The following is a 15238-nucleotide window of genomic DNA, read 5'->3' on the forward strand; positions in this document are numbered from 1 at the left end:
TCCCCACACTGTGTCTCCCTTCCTCCTACACCACTCGTCCCAGTCGACTCTAGGCCCTGTTCTGGCCTCAGTGGGGACGGGGACCAGGTCGGCATGTGCTTACATCAGGGTAGATACCCATTACATTTTTCTGATATCATTTCCTCAGTCAGAAGAGAATGACAGAAATTTAATTTAGAGACCTTGGATTTTCTGTTTATGGGTTTTTTGTTGATTTAATCCTGGAGCAAAATGGCAAAAGAAATCGAATGGAAATTGAGCACATATTTTCCTCAAAACCAAATGTTCTGAGTATTATAAAGACCAGCCAATGGCAACAAACATTGGATTTGAATAGTTTCATTCCAAAACTCTATATAATTTAAAATAACAGGTATTCCTAAAGCATCTAGGCAAAACCTGCCTGGGACTGGTTGGGCACAATGTACACATAGGTATCTACCACCTACACATTTACAAAACATACATCCATGACCAGAAGAAAACTGGTCATGATTTTCTGAGTTTGACTCGGCTAAAGCCTTCGCATCTCAAAATCCTTTACAAAAGGAAACCCCTTAGAAAGTCCGGCCTTCTTCCACTGTTACTTTCTCCTCTTCTGCTTCTTCTCGTCGGCCTCCATTTTGAGCTTTACCTCCTCCGCTGTAAGGGCGCCCAGTTTCTTCGCCTTAGCTTTCTTAACCTTTTCCTTGATAGCAGCCACGTCAATCTTAGTTTCAGTAGAAGCTGCGGAAGTTTAAAATAGATGCAAATTTCAGATTATAGTTTTAAGAGGTCATCTATGAAACAGAGCCGGCTAAGGACAGCTGGTCCCTCGAGCCGAGAGAACCGGCACACAGATGAAACACCATGACAGACAGTATGGTGAATTCAGTTACAGTCAACCCTACTCTTTACACACTGCACACAAAGTATTTCAAAATTATATTTCATGAAAAATAAGTATAGAGAGGTCCCTTCAGTAACTTTAACAAGGCTTATCAAATTAAACTAGCAGTATGTTACATAATTTTGTTAATAAAAACTGTAGTGTGACTCTCTATATACTCTACGGGCAGCCACATCTTTAATCATTGATTTTTACACAGCTACTTAAAGTGCTTAAAGTGTGTTTTCCCCCCTCGTGCTAAGGTTGGCTTTGGAAGGTTACTCCGACAAGTGCTACCAGAGTCAAAGAAAATGGAGGACAGATCAGAATGAGGCCAGATGTGGTTAAGGGATGACCTGAGGTTTTCCCTCTTGACATCTTATTAAGACTTTAAGATGATGAGAAAAGAACTTTCTAAACCAGAGTTGGGGAAGGCCTCTAAAGCATGACAACAGTGTTTGCATGTCTTCACAGAGATGACTCAGGGCTCTGGAGTCACATCTTCCCCAGTAAGAACTCTAACCCCAGCTCAGGGCAGCCTCGCCTAGATTAAACAATCCGTGGTGATCACTTGTGCCTCAAAGTAGCACGCTGAGGAGGCCGGCTGTTTCTAGAGGCTGCGCTCTGGGGTTGGCTGTCGTACACCACAGGCACCTTACCTTCCTTTGGCTTCACCGCTGGCTTTTCCTTAGGTGGGATAAAGGCTTTGTTTCGTTCTTCCTGCCTCTTTGTAAGAGCTTCTGCTTGCTTGGCCTACATCAGTGAGAAACGCCTCAGTAAAGCACAACTGACAGCAAATGGTGCAGTTGATGTGAGATCTGAAAAACCCTTACCTTTATTGCTTCCATTTTCTGCCGCTTCTTCTGATTCGCCTTCAAAAAGTATTCACCACTAGCCAATTCTTTATCAATCTAGTAGAAACAGTATTTATAGTTAGACCAGAAACAATGTAGACAAGGGAATGTCCTAAGAAGCCACAGTGTGGCTCCTTGGGGTTAGGAAGAGCGTGGCATCAATACTCTGCTTAATTACTGGTCACAGGACAGGTAAATACAAGCTGGGTTAGTGCACACGTGGGGCTAGGACAGGAGGCGCTGTTTGTGATCAAAGGTCAGGGGGTCAGAAAAGTGAGAAGGAATCAGATGAGTCTGGGGGAACCTGAGACTCCAGGAAGGTGGAACGTAGCTTAGAAAGGATAGAAGCTATGGCACAAAGAACAGTGAGAGGCTCTAAGCCAGGTATGGCTGTGCATGGTTTTGGTCCACACAGCCAGGGAGGCTAACGCTGGAGGATGGAGCTGCTGGGCCAACACCACTGACCAGTCAGAAATAAAGACAGAAGAACCAAATGCCCAGCAAGAACTCAGACCCAAAGGAAACTATCTGGAACGGGGGCTATTAAAACCCGCATTAACTAAACACAAAAATTCACTAGCAGTTATTACACAACTACATGTTAATTATAAAACTTGAGGGGGAAAATGTTCTAGGCATTTACAAATCTGTCAATGACAAAGAGATTAAATGAGTATCAAGTCTCCTACTAAAGGGGAAAAAGCCCAGGACCACCAAATGGCTTCAGTGCTCAATTTTTAAACTTGTAAGAACCGGCTGTTTTCACTCAGCAGTGCTGCAGAGGCAGGTAAGCAGGCAGTTGGTCTGTTTACAGATTTACACAGAAAAAGCTAAGGATGCCATCTAAATATTTAAAACTGATGAGTGAACTCAGGAAAAGATACAAATCAGCAGACAAAGCCCTTAGCTTTTCTATCCCCAGTACTAAATTCAAGGGTATCACATCTTTTGATGTGACACCCATCTACAAATGCAGTGGCTGCATTCATGGTTATCCTGGGAAACATGAGCAGAAGGCTGGGAATGCCCGGAAGTTACCGTACTCACTAGAGTCACTGTAACACACGTGTGCATGCACACCAGGAAGCTTAGTAAGAAGTGGAAGACCTCTACAATGAACATTATAGAACAGCAATGAAATAACTGAAGATAAAGATGGAAAGGTCTTCCCTGTTAGTGGATTCAAAGAATTCACAGTGATGAATGTCCGTTGTCACCCACAGCAACCTAGAGTCAAAGCAATCTTGGGAAAGGAGAAAAGCCAGAAGCCCATAGTTCCTGAGTCCAGGACTCAGCACGGAGCTGCAAGTGTGACGAGCAGGGTGCACTGGCACCCGGCCTGCTGTCTATCAGTGTTCCGTTTGCTGTCACCTTCCCTCCTTCCCATTGCTGCCTCACTATGAACACCATTCTTACTACACCCCTCCCCCAACCACTAGCCTTAAGGGTTTCCCTGGAAACTTCAGCACAGGTCAATGAGGAATGGAAGACGGTGCCCAGAAAATGGCTTCTGTTTAAATCAGGAACAACATAGTAAAGACTGAGTACTTCAAACACAGGCAGAGAAGGGACTAGTAAGACAAGATCGCAGACAGGTGTAGATCCAATCCAAGCCTGAAGACAGATTTTACATGGTCAGGGTAAATGCTAGACAAGGAATCTAAGGAATTCCTTTCTGATGACCTCGAATATACCAGAGCTGTAGAATCTGCCAGGTGTGGGAGGGATCAGAAAGGGGACACAAAGGACTTCCACATAGTTAGGCCTACCAGAAGTTAGAGACACAAACTTTAGCGAATTTAATCCAAAGGTATGACTTTTCTCTACTTAATTTTTTGCCTAACTTCAATCTTTGAGTTTCCCTGGGAGGGTGTGGCTACAGAATGTGTCTGTGAGGACATGGGGGAGACAGGAGAGATCCCGGGTGTGATCGTGAAGGAGAGGACCAGGAGACAGCTGAGAAACAAGGAAGGAACCTGTAACTTAGAACTATGGCAACAAATGCATGCTGGAGTTAAGACTTTAAAATGACACAGAACATGGTCAAAAGTGTTAGTTAGAGCCCTAGGCAGCTTTAGCTACAGAACCCTGGCTGCCGGGCGTCTCCCCAACAGTTTACTCACAGAGGGATGCCCACTTCCCAGACCCCTGAACACATGCACACCCGCAGCCACCCGAGCTCTAATGTTTCCAAAAACAGGACAAAGCACTTCCACCCGCACAGCGCCCCGCACAGGCCACCCACCTGACTTTCCGGCTGCGGGGGAGGGAAGGGCGTGTACTCCTTCTTGACACTCTTCTTCTTGGGTTCCTTGCGTTTATTCACATTTTTGTGCTTGAACTGTGGCAAAAATCTTTCCCAACTCTGCGATCGTAACTCGGAATCTTTTGCCAACTCCCGTTTAATCATCAAGGTCTTTAGGCACACACATATAAATAAAACTATACATCTTAAATTCATACATTATTATTATTATCACATTGCTTCTAAAAAGTAAGGGACACGCTCCCCATGTATTCAGAACGAAACTAATTGCAATTAAACTAAACCTGCACAACTAGCCAAGTATGGGAAACTCTAAGAGTCTAGATCAAACGAAGACATCTTATTCATTAAAACAACAGGAGAGTTAGGCTGTACTGCTGCCATTCAATGCCACTCAACAACTGGGAGAGGCGGTGCTTAATTAGCGGGTGCTTCCTGTGAGTGGGAAGCTTTTGGAATCAACTGAGGCATCATAAATTCCAGGCATTAAAATCACTTTTACCCCCATGTTCCTGAAATGCAGGTGCATTCCCCACAAGCACCCATCAGCAGACGGCTCGCTGCACTATGGCTGATGCCGGCCCAGTCAACTGTCTCCCCATGCATGGTGCGAGCATTAAATCCCAAAGGAAGCTCTCCAGCAACCTGAGTCCACACTGAGATCCTACTGACCCCGCCTCTAATCGGTCCTGAGGCTTCTCTGCACTGCACTAGAATGCTACAATAAAGGGCAGTCTCTCTTCCCATAGCGTTTACAAAGCAGCTAGATACAGTCTCCAAAGGACGGCTGGGGCAGCGTGGTGGACAAGTCCTATGCCCAGCTCACCCCACATGCCTCTGCTCTAGCTCTCTGCCTACTGCATTTTCACACAGTATTTAATTCTCAGTTTGTGAAGTTAGAAGTCTGACAATCACTAATTAATAACATATAAAGAGTACTCACTTTAATGTTATAAATTGGATGGATATTCTTCATGGTATCAAGGACTACTTTTCGAACCTGAAATTTACAAAAAAAAAGAAGAAGAAGAAGAAGAAGCAGCAGCAGCAGCAGTCACAGAGATTTCAACAGACAGAGGCGGACTAAGCTCCTGTAAACTATCCCAGGAGTCAGAGGCCATCGCCACATTGAATACACTTTAACTGTTCTCAGAGGCTTCTCCCTCCATCTTTTGTGACAGCAGTCAACTTTCTCAAGCAAAGCATGACCAGGACCATACAGGAAACAGAATACCCGAGGCCCTAGGGATGCTAGTGACTTAGGGAAGGCAGCTGGATTTAGACGAGGGTCCAGATCCTGGCACGGGGCTACGGCTCAGCAGGAGAGAGCGTGCCTATTGTGTGCAAGGCTTGGGGTGGATTTCCAGCACTGCAAACTAGTAATTGTTATTATGATAATAAATAAAATATAATCCTGGAACTACCACATCATGTAAGAGTCGATTCATAGTTCCACTTCAGCTTTCTATCTGTAACACGGACATAGAACTCTACCTCAGATCTACTATAAGATTAAGTAAAATATTTCAAAACCTGTAAAACCGTAAAGTATTCGGTATTATTATTGCTCCCTTAGAATAGAGCAGGCGATGCATGCAAGAGACGCCATCAGAATTACCACTAAAGGCATCCCAGGGAGGCACACCCACAGCCAGATCCAGCTCAGCACAGGAGGGACAGGACCTGACAGGAAGCTCTGTCCTATGGTGTTCTCACAACAGTAGTATAAAGACACAAACAAAAGGTCCGGTGGCTTAAAGGGAAAGGTTTCAGTCTGACCTCTACTGGCTGCACGAGTTACTACACTATCGGGGCCTCCACTTAGTACCTGCACACTGAGGCCTTGTGTGGATAGCAGGGTTGGGCTCTTAGGTGAGCTCCTAGGGGCTGAACTACCCTTAAGCCTTACAATGGGAAGGTGAGGATGCCAGACCTAACTCAGAACTGCATGTCTCCACAGCTGTCAAAGGCTGTCAAAGCACCTTAGATTCTAGGAGGTGATGATAACCTCAAGTTACATGGCGAACAATTCACAAATTAGAAATCAAAGCACACTCTAGACATACAGACTGATTCTAGGACGTTCCCCAGTGGGCAACCATAGACAGCCCAGTTATCCCATGTGTGTCTGCTGGAGGCAGGCCCGAGCTCTCACCTCTTTCAGGCCACTGAAGGGGCCGATGGCGGAGACGGTGTTCCCCTGAACCATGACGTAGCAGTTTGTCAGGAGTTCCAACGCCTGAAGCAAAAGAGCACGTTCAAGCTCAGTTCGTGAAAGTCAACAGCAGAGAAGCCACGCCCTAGTCATGACAGGTACCTTCAACGTAGATCCTTTGGGACCAATAAGCCGCTGTCTTCTTTTCACAAATCTCTCTTTATTTCTCACTAGAGAGCCGATTTTAATGATGTCACACGCAACATCATCCTGAAGTATCCGTACTGCCTTTTAGGAGAAGGGGAAAAAGTATCAGCATTCTTCTTTTCCAAGCCCAGGCTAATAAACAAGTACAAACATGAGAACTGGAGGGAGGGTGGGGAGCAGGTGGAAGGACACAGTACCACAAGCTCCCGAGTTTCCCTAGGCCCTGCCCACCCTGCTTTGGTGAGCAGTCTCTCTCGCTGGCCCGTAGCTCACTGCGGTAATCCCCCTGACCCACACACCTGTTCAAAGGCAACACTCCTCGCCAAGAGCTTTATTAGGTCTCGGGCCCTGATGATGATGTAAGGGTCAAAAGTCTTCTTTGTTGTACAGACAGTCATGCTACCCTCAATCAAGTCCAGCGTTGCTTTAACATGCTGCAAAAGGAAGGAGAGAACCCCAAGTGGGTTCAGCTGTAGATCATTATAGCGCAGATCCCAACCCAGCTGTGAACCTCCTAATGATGAGCTAACTACCCAAGCCTCGAAACTCCCTCCCCAGATAACCTGGGCCATTCAGTACAAATGATGAATACTTGATTAATTTCACACTTGGCAGGATGCAAGAAACTGAAGACATTGTAACCCAGACTGAGAAATGAATTTTCCTTTACAATTACTAAATACAAAACAAATAATCACAAGTTTACAAAGAAGCAATAATTAGCAGAAATGAGCACTAACTCTCAGTAACAAGAATCACATGTTTAAGAAATAATTCCTTCTGTACACGGGAGCACATGAGAAGGGAGGGCGCACATTCGTGCATGTGCACATACACATGTGGAGGTCAGGGGTCAACTTCCCAGGCTCTGCCTGGAGCTGGTGGTCGGCCAGCCCGTGAGCCTCGGTTCTTCCACCTCCATCCCTTATCGGGGATGGAACTCCAGTACTGACCCAAGCATTACAAACACTTCACCGACTGGACTTCACCGACTCCACAGCCCCAAGAACTGGATTTTAACAAAGCATAGGAAAAAAATGCTCTTTTCTGCCTTGTGACACATTCAGAAGAAGCCTGCATTACGGTGCACAATGACCATTTCAACACCAGCACTCTGGAGACTTGGCAGCAGGAAGCGAACAGAGAAAAGCTAGGTGCACCAGTGTGTTGTTTAAAATTTGAACCGTGGCTTGGCTCAAACTGGTCAAGTACAGGAGAACAAAATAACCACTACTGCCTACAAAAGCCATTTGGAATTCTGGATGGAGCAGGTAGTTCTAGATAGCTTGAGAAAACTCTGAAATATTAAGAGGATAGGTATTTCTCAAAATACTTTATTATGCACAAGATTAAAATGACTAAACTCTAAGGATAAAGGTTATCTAGATTCTTTTAGTACTAAAGAAACCAAATTAACCAGCTATGTGGGCATTTCTAAAACCAAAATCCACCAGCACACACAAATTTCATTAAAAGTAAAGGCATAAGCAAGAGCCAAATCTCCAAAGAAATGTTTAAAACAAGCGTACGTGCTCATTCAAGGCTTTCTGGACCAATGGCCAGCACTCTTTCAGGTAAGCCTCTCGGTATTTTGGGAACAAGGTTGCAAAGCTGCTTTCTTCCAACAGTCCTCTGGGATTGTCCTCTTTGGAAAAAGCTGGCTCCTTCCAACCATCAGGAACAGTGAGGAGTTCCGCCTCATCTACAGAAGAGAGAATTTACACATCACATGTTAATGGTTGTTCACACACATGGTGCACATTCTGTGTGCATCCTCATACGGTTCCCAATGCATTGTTTCCTATCCGCATCCCTAGTTTTATTTTATTCTGCACCATGACCATCTGTCGTCCTCCTCGTCGTGTAATACGACCATCTGAATACACTGGTTGCCTCATCAGAACAAGTTCTTCGAGAACAAGAACACTTCCTTGTATCCACTCTAACTGGGGTGCATTAGTACACAGTAATTCCTAAGACTCTTTTCCTACACTATAATGTGGTTCAAACACCCTATTATCACTTTTATCCCTTATTATTAATAACCTTTCTGACTTTCCTGGTACAGAGCCCTACCTCTTCCCGCATGTCTGTGTATATGTGTGTGTAAAATTCCTAAAAGTGGATCCTGGTGTACAATGTCAATTAACAACCACTGTGACAGAACTGTAGGATTTCCAAAGGTGTGAACACACCTTTCATCAATACAAGAAAAGGCGCTGTTACTATTTCTACTTTATAGAAGATATTCAAACCAAAAGGCCTGACGGGCCAGAGAGACAAATGCTGAAATGGCCTAGAATCCTGACAATTACACGAGACCACCTCCAGAGAGCCTGCGTCACTTCTCAAAACTCCCTGTCCCAGAACTTGAGAAATCCCTCAAATCCAACTCGACCCAAAGAGAACCATCCGAGATCATGCAGCGTCGTCAACACACCTGTGGGAGTTTGTGGGCAATGCCATCTGGGGCCCCCTCCCAGGCAGAGTGAGCCCGCATCTCTGAGGTGAGGCCCAGAGGTCTGTGCTTAAACAACCTCATCCTGTCTGCCGTAAACCACTAAAGTCTGAAGGCAGGCCCTTGGCCCAAGGTATCAGCCAGAGGTAAGATAACGTGCCTTCTACTTCCACTCATGTCCACTCCACAATCTCTGGTTCAAACTCCTGACAAAGGGTCCTCATAAACCATTCATTCTCCAATACATTCTTTTTAAAATTGCAAACTAAAGGCCGGGCGGTGGTAGCGCACGCCTTTAATCCTATTACTTGGGAGGCAGAGGCAGGCGGATTTCTGAGTTTGAGGCCAGCCTGGTCTACAGAGTGAGTTCCAGAACAGCCAGGGCTACACAGAGAAACCCTGTCTCGAAAAACAAAAACAAAAAAGCAAAACAAAACCAAAAAAAAAAAAAAAAACAAACAAACAAAAAAAAACAAACTAAAGTCCTATAAAAACCGGGAATACGAATTGCATTATGAGTGTGTCCCAATCCAAGTTAAACAGTTAAAGTGCTGTCAATCTGTAAAAGGGAAAAGGACCACCTACCAAAGCACTGGAACAGGCAAAAGAAATAAAAGCCACTTTCACAACACTGGAAGCTGAGATAGCCCCAAAATATGAAACTGCAACTTCATCATTGGCGAAGCCCAATTGAAAACACAATCAGATACAATTTCTTATCTACCAGGCATACCATTTTCAAAAGTGAAATAAAAAAAAAAATCACTAAATTTGTAGCAATGAGAAATCTCATCTAGTAGAGCTGTGCTGGCCCAGCTTTCCCACCATGGCTGACGGTACCCTCACACTGTGAACCCAAACAAACCTTTCCTAGACAAAGAAAAAAACCTGGCACAGCCCTTTCTGGGAGCATTGGCATAACTTGAGGATACTCTGCAATTCAGTTTCCATCCTATGTTCCTGCAGAAACCCTGGGCATTACCAGAAGACGCGGGTAAAGATGCTAGCCTGAGCAAGCTGAGGGCAGACGTCAACTGTCCCCCAACAGGGGAATTTAAATATTACACAGCATCGTAATGAATAAAAATCACACCTACAAATGTCACCTTGGTTACACAACCAAAGAGAAACATGCATAGAAGCTCCTTTCGTTCTCCTGTCATCCAAAATCTGGCAAATAGCGAAGCGTTTTGTCAGAAATCCTAACGGCTATAGAAAGATAACAGAAAAACTCGAATGAACTATTCCGGGTACCAGAACGGAAGCTACCATCTGTGATTGGCACATGGGAAACTTGCAGAAGATTCGTCAACTCTGCCTGTCAATTCCTCAAGCGTTGGTTTGAGCTTTTACCGGTATCTATAGTTTTACTTTACTGGTGTAGCCACGTTACCGGTGTACTGTACTTAGTTTTTAAAAGCAAAACTTTTAACTTTTTAAAAATTGAAGGTAGAAAAAGAAAACGAAACTATCATCATAACGGAAAAAAGCAAACAAACCAGAAGAGCAAAAAAGAAAAAATCAAACTAGCGGTCAAAACTAAAGACTGAACCGTGTCATCTAGCAATTTAATAGTCAGGTAAAAGTTCTGACAAAACTTCCCACTTAGCTCCGTCCCCACCTTTCCGCCCCCCTGTTCGCCATCAGCGCCCACAGGACGTGGATCAGATCCCACCTGATCCACATGCGCATCCTCTCAACTCTCCCTCCCAGAGGTCATCAACGTCCTTCCTCAATCTGAGTCCCCATCTTTTACCGCTGACAGAAGGCACATCAGCTCCACTTGACAGGGACAGTCCCGGCAAAACCACCGCGTTAGCAACACGTGGCCGGCGCAGTCAACACCCCCAAAGATCGGGAATTGCTGCAGCAGGTACCTAACAGTCTAAAGGAGGCTCCACCCAAGTTTCCATCCAAGCAAAGAAAAAACGATGCTCCGAGATCCACCAGCTCCAGGTCTCGGTTCTCGCACTACCTCACCTTGGTTCTCGCGCTTCTGTTTCTGCTGCTGAGAGTCACTTTTTCGAGCTTCTTTGGCAGGCGCGTCCACAGAAGTAGCCATGGTGAAATTGCTTCCGGTGGCACCGGAAATGGCACTGTTCTTTAATCCCGCCGGCTATCAGCGTCTAAAATGCAAAATGAGTTCCGGGTAATCCCGACGAAATCTGCGCCGTCTCTGCTCAGACGACAGGAAGCCAATGGTGGGGGAGCATGACGGTTCCTTCCCAGGATGCATTGCAACCTCTGTGTTGCAAGCTGGGAATTGTAGTTTTTTAATCAAGCTCTAAATTGTAGCTGCTTGTAACCCCAAAGAAAGGAAAGGGAGGGAAGAGAAAGGGGGTGAAGAACAGGAGAGAAAAGAGAGGTGGGTGAAGGCGAGGGAAAAAAGAGAGGAAAATTATTAAAATTCTTATTTGAGGAGGATTAGAAATCTAATGAAAATGGTAATTTTTTTCTAAAATCTACCCATACTTTGTTGCTATTCTTTAACCCATTTGAAAACCTACTTTGAATTTTGTATTTTAACTTTCTCAGCTTCCAGATTGTTCTTCGAAGACCTTACCATTTTATGAATCAAGGTCTCTCACTATGTACCGTTCTCTAGCCTGGAATGTGCTATGTAGACCTGGCTGGCCACAACGTCATAGTGATCTGCCTGCCTATGACTCCAGAATCTGGGATTAAAGGTGTGTACCACCACACCCATCTTCAACATTCAAATGTTTGGGTTTCTTTGGTGGGGGCTTGGGGGAAACTGTTACCAAAACTTTATTGTTTATTATTTTTATATCATAACTTTTAAAAGCTTAGGATATAGTTAGTAAAAACAAAAAAGAATAGCACAAAATATATTCAGTAAATTAGACACTAAGATGTGGAGAGATGTAACAAGGGTCTGAAAACACAGTAGGATCTCCCCTTCTGAACTATGCTCTTCCCAACCTCCAGGAAACATTTAATGAGCACGTGGGTCAATAGGCCAGATAAAGAAAAGAGGAGCGTACACATATGCTTAGTAAAACTGAGACACTGAAGAGAACACTATTTCAGGTTTTTAGATCAGTGGTTCTCATCCTGTGAACTGTGACTCCTCAGAGGGTCAAATGACCTTTCACAGGGGTCACCTAGGACCATTGGAAAACACAGATATATATATATATATATATATATATATATATATATATATATATATATATATATATATATACTATAGTTCACAACAGTAGCAAAGTTAGAGTTATAAAGTAGCAATGAAATAATGTGGTTTGGGGGGAGTCATTACAACCTGCAGAATTATACTGAAAAGTTGCAGCATTAGGAAGGTTGGTAACCACTGTATTCAATTATGTTTTAAACAAACTTTAAGGGAAACTCTCTGTATACAAACTGATGCCTCATCATGGTAAACCCATTTGAGTAGCTTTGAGAATAACATATAATTAGTGTTATGTTCTGTCAAAGAGTGCTTTCCACATATGGTTGTGTGGGTCTGGGTTGCTTTCACTGAAAAGGGGCTGATGGTCTTGCTTCAACTTCTTTCAAGCCCTTGTTTTATTTTTTAAGTTGAAAGCATAATAATATTTCAATAAATACTAAAATGTCTCCTAAGATCAACTGAGAAGATGGGAAATTCAACATGACTATCAGATTGGAAGCATCCACATGTTCTGAATAATTTCCATCTAGATTTTACTGAGTCTGTTACTCATTGATCATAAAGTATTTAAATCAATAATTTAAAAGATACAAGACATAGGGGGCTTTATTGTAATGTGTTATGCTGTGTTCAGTTGATATCCCTGGGAGGGATATCAACTTTTTGTTTTAAAAGGATGAGTGATCTGGGGAAGATGAGGGAGGGGACCAGGAGGAGTGGAGAGTAGGGGGGAACTGGCTGGAAAACAATGTATGTAAAGAATAAAAACAAAAGAACATAACAATAAAAGATAAAATGCTCTGCTGACCACAGTCGTCTACAGTCCCAGCACTTGAGAGGTTGAGGCAGGAGGAGTAACTCACGTCTGAGGCCAACCTGGTCTACATAGTGATCTTCAGACCAGTCTGTTTAAAATCACCACGCAAACACTCATGGGAAGTTTATATCATAAGAAATCATTTAACAAAATTAAAGAACATGAAATCTGAGAAAATATTTGCAACACATTGATTTGACTAATATTTCTGGTTTGAAAAGGAATAAAACAGTATAAGCTAACAGAAAAAAATATGAATAGGCAACTTAACCGGGCCAAAGTGCCCATATATTTAGTCACATACTGTTTTAGACGCTTCTGTGAGTATCGCTGTTTACATTTATAGCAGTGTGCAGGACTCACACAAGTTGAAGACTGAACAGAAAAAGGAAAGCAGCTACTCCCCAGCAAGAACAGATTCTGCAGCAATGAGCCCTTTCCCAGGATCAGCCCACCATCTTACCACGAACACTGTTAGATGAGCGGCTTTTTCATGTATGATTCTCAGCATCACTCCTGCTAGAAAAGTGTTCAAACGTCACGATAAAAAATCTCTCCTAAGCCGGGCGGTGGTGGCGCACGCCTGTAATCCCAGCACTCTGGGAGGCAGAGGCAGGCGGATTTCTGAGTTCAAGGCCAACCTGGTCTACAGAGTGAGTTCCAGGACAGCCAGGACTACACAGAGAAACCCTGTCTCGATAAAACCAAATCCAAAATACCCCCCCCAAAAATAATAATAATCACTCCTTGGGGCTGGGGAGATGGTTCAGTGGTAAAGAGCACTGGCTGCTTGCTCTTCCAGAGGTCCTGAGTTCAATTCCCAGCAACCACATGGTGGCTCACAACCATCTGTAATGGGATCCGATGCCCTCTTCTGGTGTGTCTGAAGACAGCTACAGTGTACGCATAAATGAAATAAATAAATCTTTTAAAAAAATCACTTCTTGCCCACCAGTTTAGCAAGAAAACAGAGAGAGAAATAATTCTTCTAGAAGAAAGACTATTTGCAAACACTTCTAGTAGAAATGTACACAATTGCTGGAATTTTGCAAAACAATCTAGCAGTATAAAGCGTTCACATCTGTCTCAGTAATCTCCCAGAGAAAGTACAAAAAGAACCAAACACATAAAAGGAAGAAATTGTGTTCAATTATTGGCCCAATTTAGAGAGTACTTGGGAAGGGCCCAAGAATTTGCACCCCCACCAACAAATAACTATTTAAATTAAAATCTGAATAGCTCCAAGATGAGAAACACTGGTCTATATCTTTATGGTTTTGGATTTGTAGGATTCCAAAACAAAGGGTCAGCAAATGCCTTAATCTCAACCAAGCATGCCATGCAGAGTCAGTTTCTATTCCTCTGTCTGTGTAGGAAGATGTGAGACCAACAGAGTTGCAAAGCTAGCGATGCAAGCAAGCTGTAGCTGTCCGTTGAGTCCTATTTATACTCTTTCCAAACATCACGTGTCCTCCCACAGGTCTTACCTCAGCAAAACCCCACATGAGTATATCACATGACACTACCAGAAACTTCCATTTCACCCAACTCTCCCAGGATGTCCTTCCATAGCTTCCCCTCCCCGTCAGGTCCTTGCAGCTAGTGCTTCCAGCTAGAAGGTCTGGTCTACCGAGTGAGTTCCAGGACAGCCAGGACTACACAGAGAAACCCTGTCTCGATAAAACCAAATCCAAAATACCCCCCCAAAAAATAATAATAATCACTCCTTGGGGCTGGGGAGATGGTTCAGTGGTAAAGAGCACTGGCTGCTTGCTCTTCCAGAGGTCCTGAGTTCAATTCCCAGCAACCACATGGTGGCTCACAACCATCTGTAATGGGATCCGATTCATCTTGTACAAGCATCGTTTAGGAAGCCAGAGCTGCGGTGAGTTTATTGGGTTAAAGGGCCATGTCCTATCGAAAAGACCGCATTTCACAGAACTCTTGCTGACCTTCCAGATCCTTTTCTGTGATGTGCCCTGGGTCATGAGGCTGGTATGGGTGTCCCATTTAGGGCGTGGCACTCAGCAGTCACTTCTCAACACTGGACCAGTGTTGAGTGTCTCCACTGAGTCCTACTATACAGAGGCTTCTCTGGTCCAGTTTGAAAGCAGTACTCGACTATGCATATAGTTATGAATATTTAGTGGGTCTTTTTGGATTTTGTTTTGTTTTGTTTTGTTTTTGAGACAGCGTTTCTCTGTGTAGCCCTGGTTGTCCTGGAACTCACTCTGTAGACCAGGCTGGCCTTGAACTCAGAAATCTGCCTGCCTCTGCCTCTGCCTCCCAGAGTGCTGGGATTACAGGCATGCGCCACCATCGCTGTTATGAATATTTAGAAGGAAGTTTGACAGTACGCTTATTCATCTGCTAGGCTTCTTGATGAGCAACCCTGTTCCATTTCTTAACTTTGCCTCTGTTGTCTAGGATTCAGTTGCCTGTTTACCCACACAATA

At 44.0% G+C, this 15238-nt stretch overlaps 1 protein-coding gene across 1 annotated transcript; it reads right to left on the reverse strand.

Moving 5' to 3' along the window:
- Positions 1–323: 323 nt before the first annotated feature.
- Positions 324–10964, reverse strand: Krr1 (KRR1 small subunit processome component homolog). The gene is made up of 10 exons (XM_052164962.1): positions 10789–10964; positions 7880–8052; positions 6650–6784; positions 6306–6431; positions 6144–6227; positions 4932–4988; positions 3968–4138; positions 1702–1779; positions 1528–1621; positions 324–726 (listed from the first exon to the last, which is right to left on the reverse strand). Exons 1-10 carry the CDS (start codon positions 10868–10870, stop codon positions 584–586), a joined length of 1143 nt encoding a protein of 380 aa, XP_052020922.1. The 5' UTR covers positions 10871–10964; the 3' UTR covers positions 324–583.
- Between the last annotated feature and the right edge of the window lie 4274 nt (positions 10965–15238).

This window comes from Apodemus sylvaticus, chromosome 20, assembly GCF_947179515.1.
Source record: "Apodemus sylvaticus chromosome 20, mApoSyl1.1, whole genome shotgun sequence".
NCBI classification, from domain to species: Eukaryota; Metazoa; Chordata; class Mammalia; order Rodentia; family Muridae; genus Apodemus; species Apodemus sylvaticus.

Excerpts from the sequence above, each read along its gene's own strand:
- Krr1 (XM_052164962.1), bottom strand. The coding sequence starts at position 10,870 with ATGGCTACTTCTGTGGACGCGCCTGCCAAAGAAGCTCGAAAAAGTGAC. Across the intron at positions 6,785-7,879 it reads AGAAAGCCTTGAATGAGCAC|CATGTTAAAGCAACGCTGGA; the intron begins GTACGCTTGTTT and ends TTCCTTTTGCAG. Across the intron at positions 1,622-1,701 it reads AGAAAATGGAAGCAATAAAG|GCCAAGCAAGCAGAAGCTCT; the intron begins GTAAGGGTTTTT and ends TCACTGATGTAG.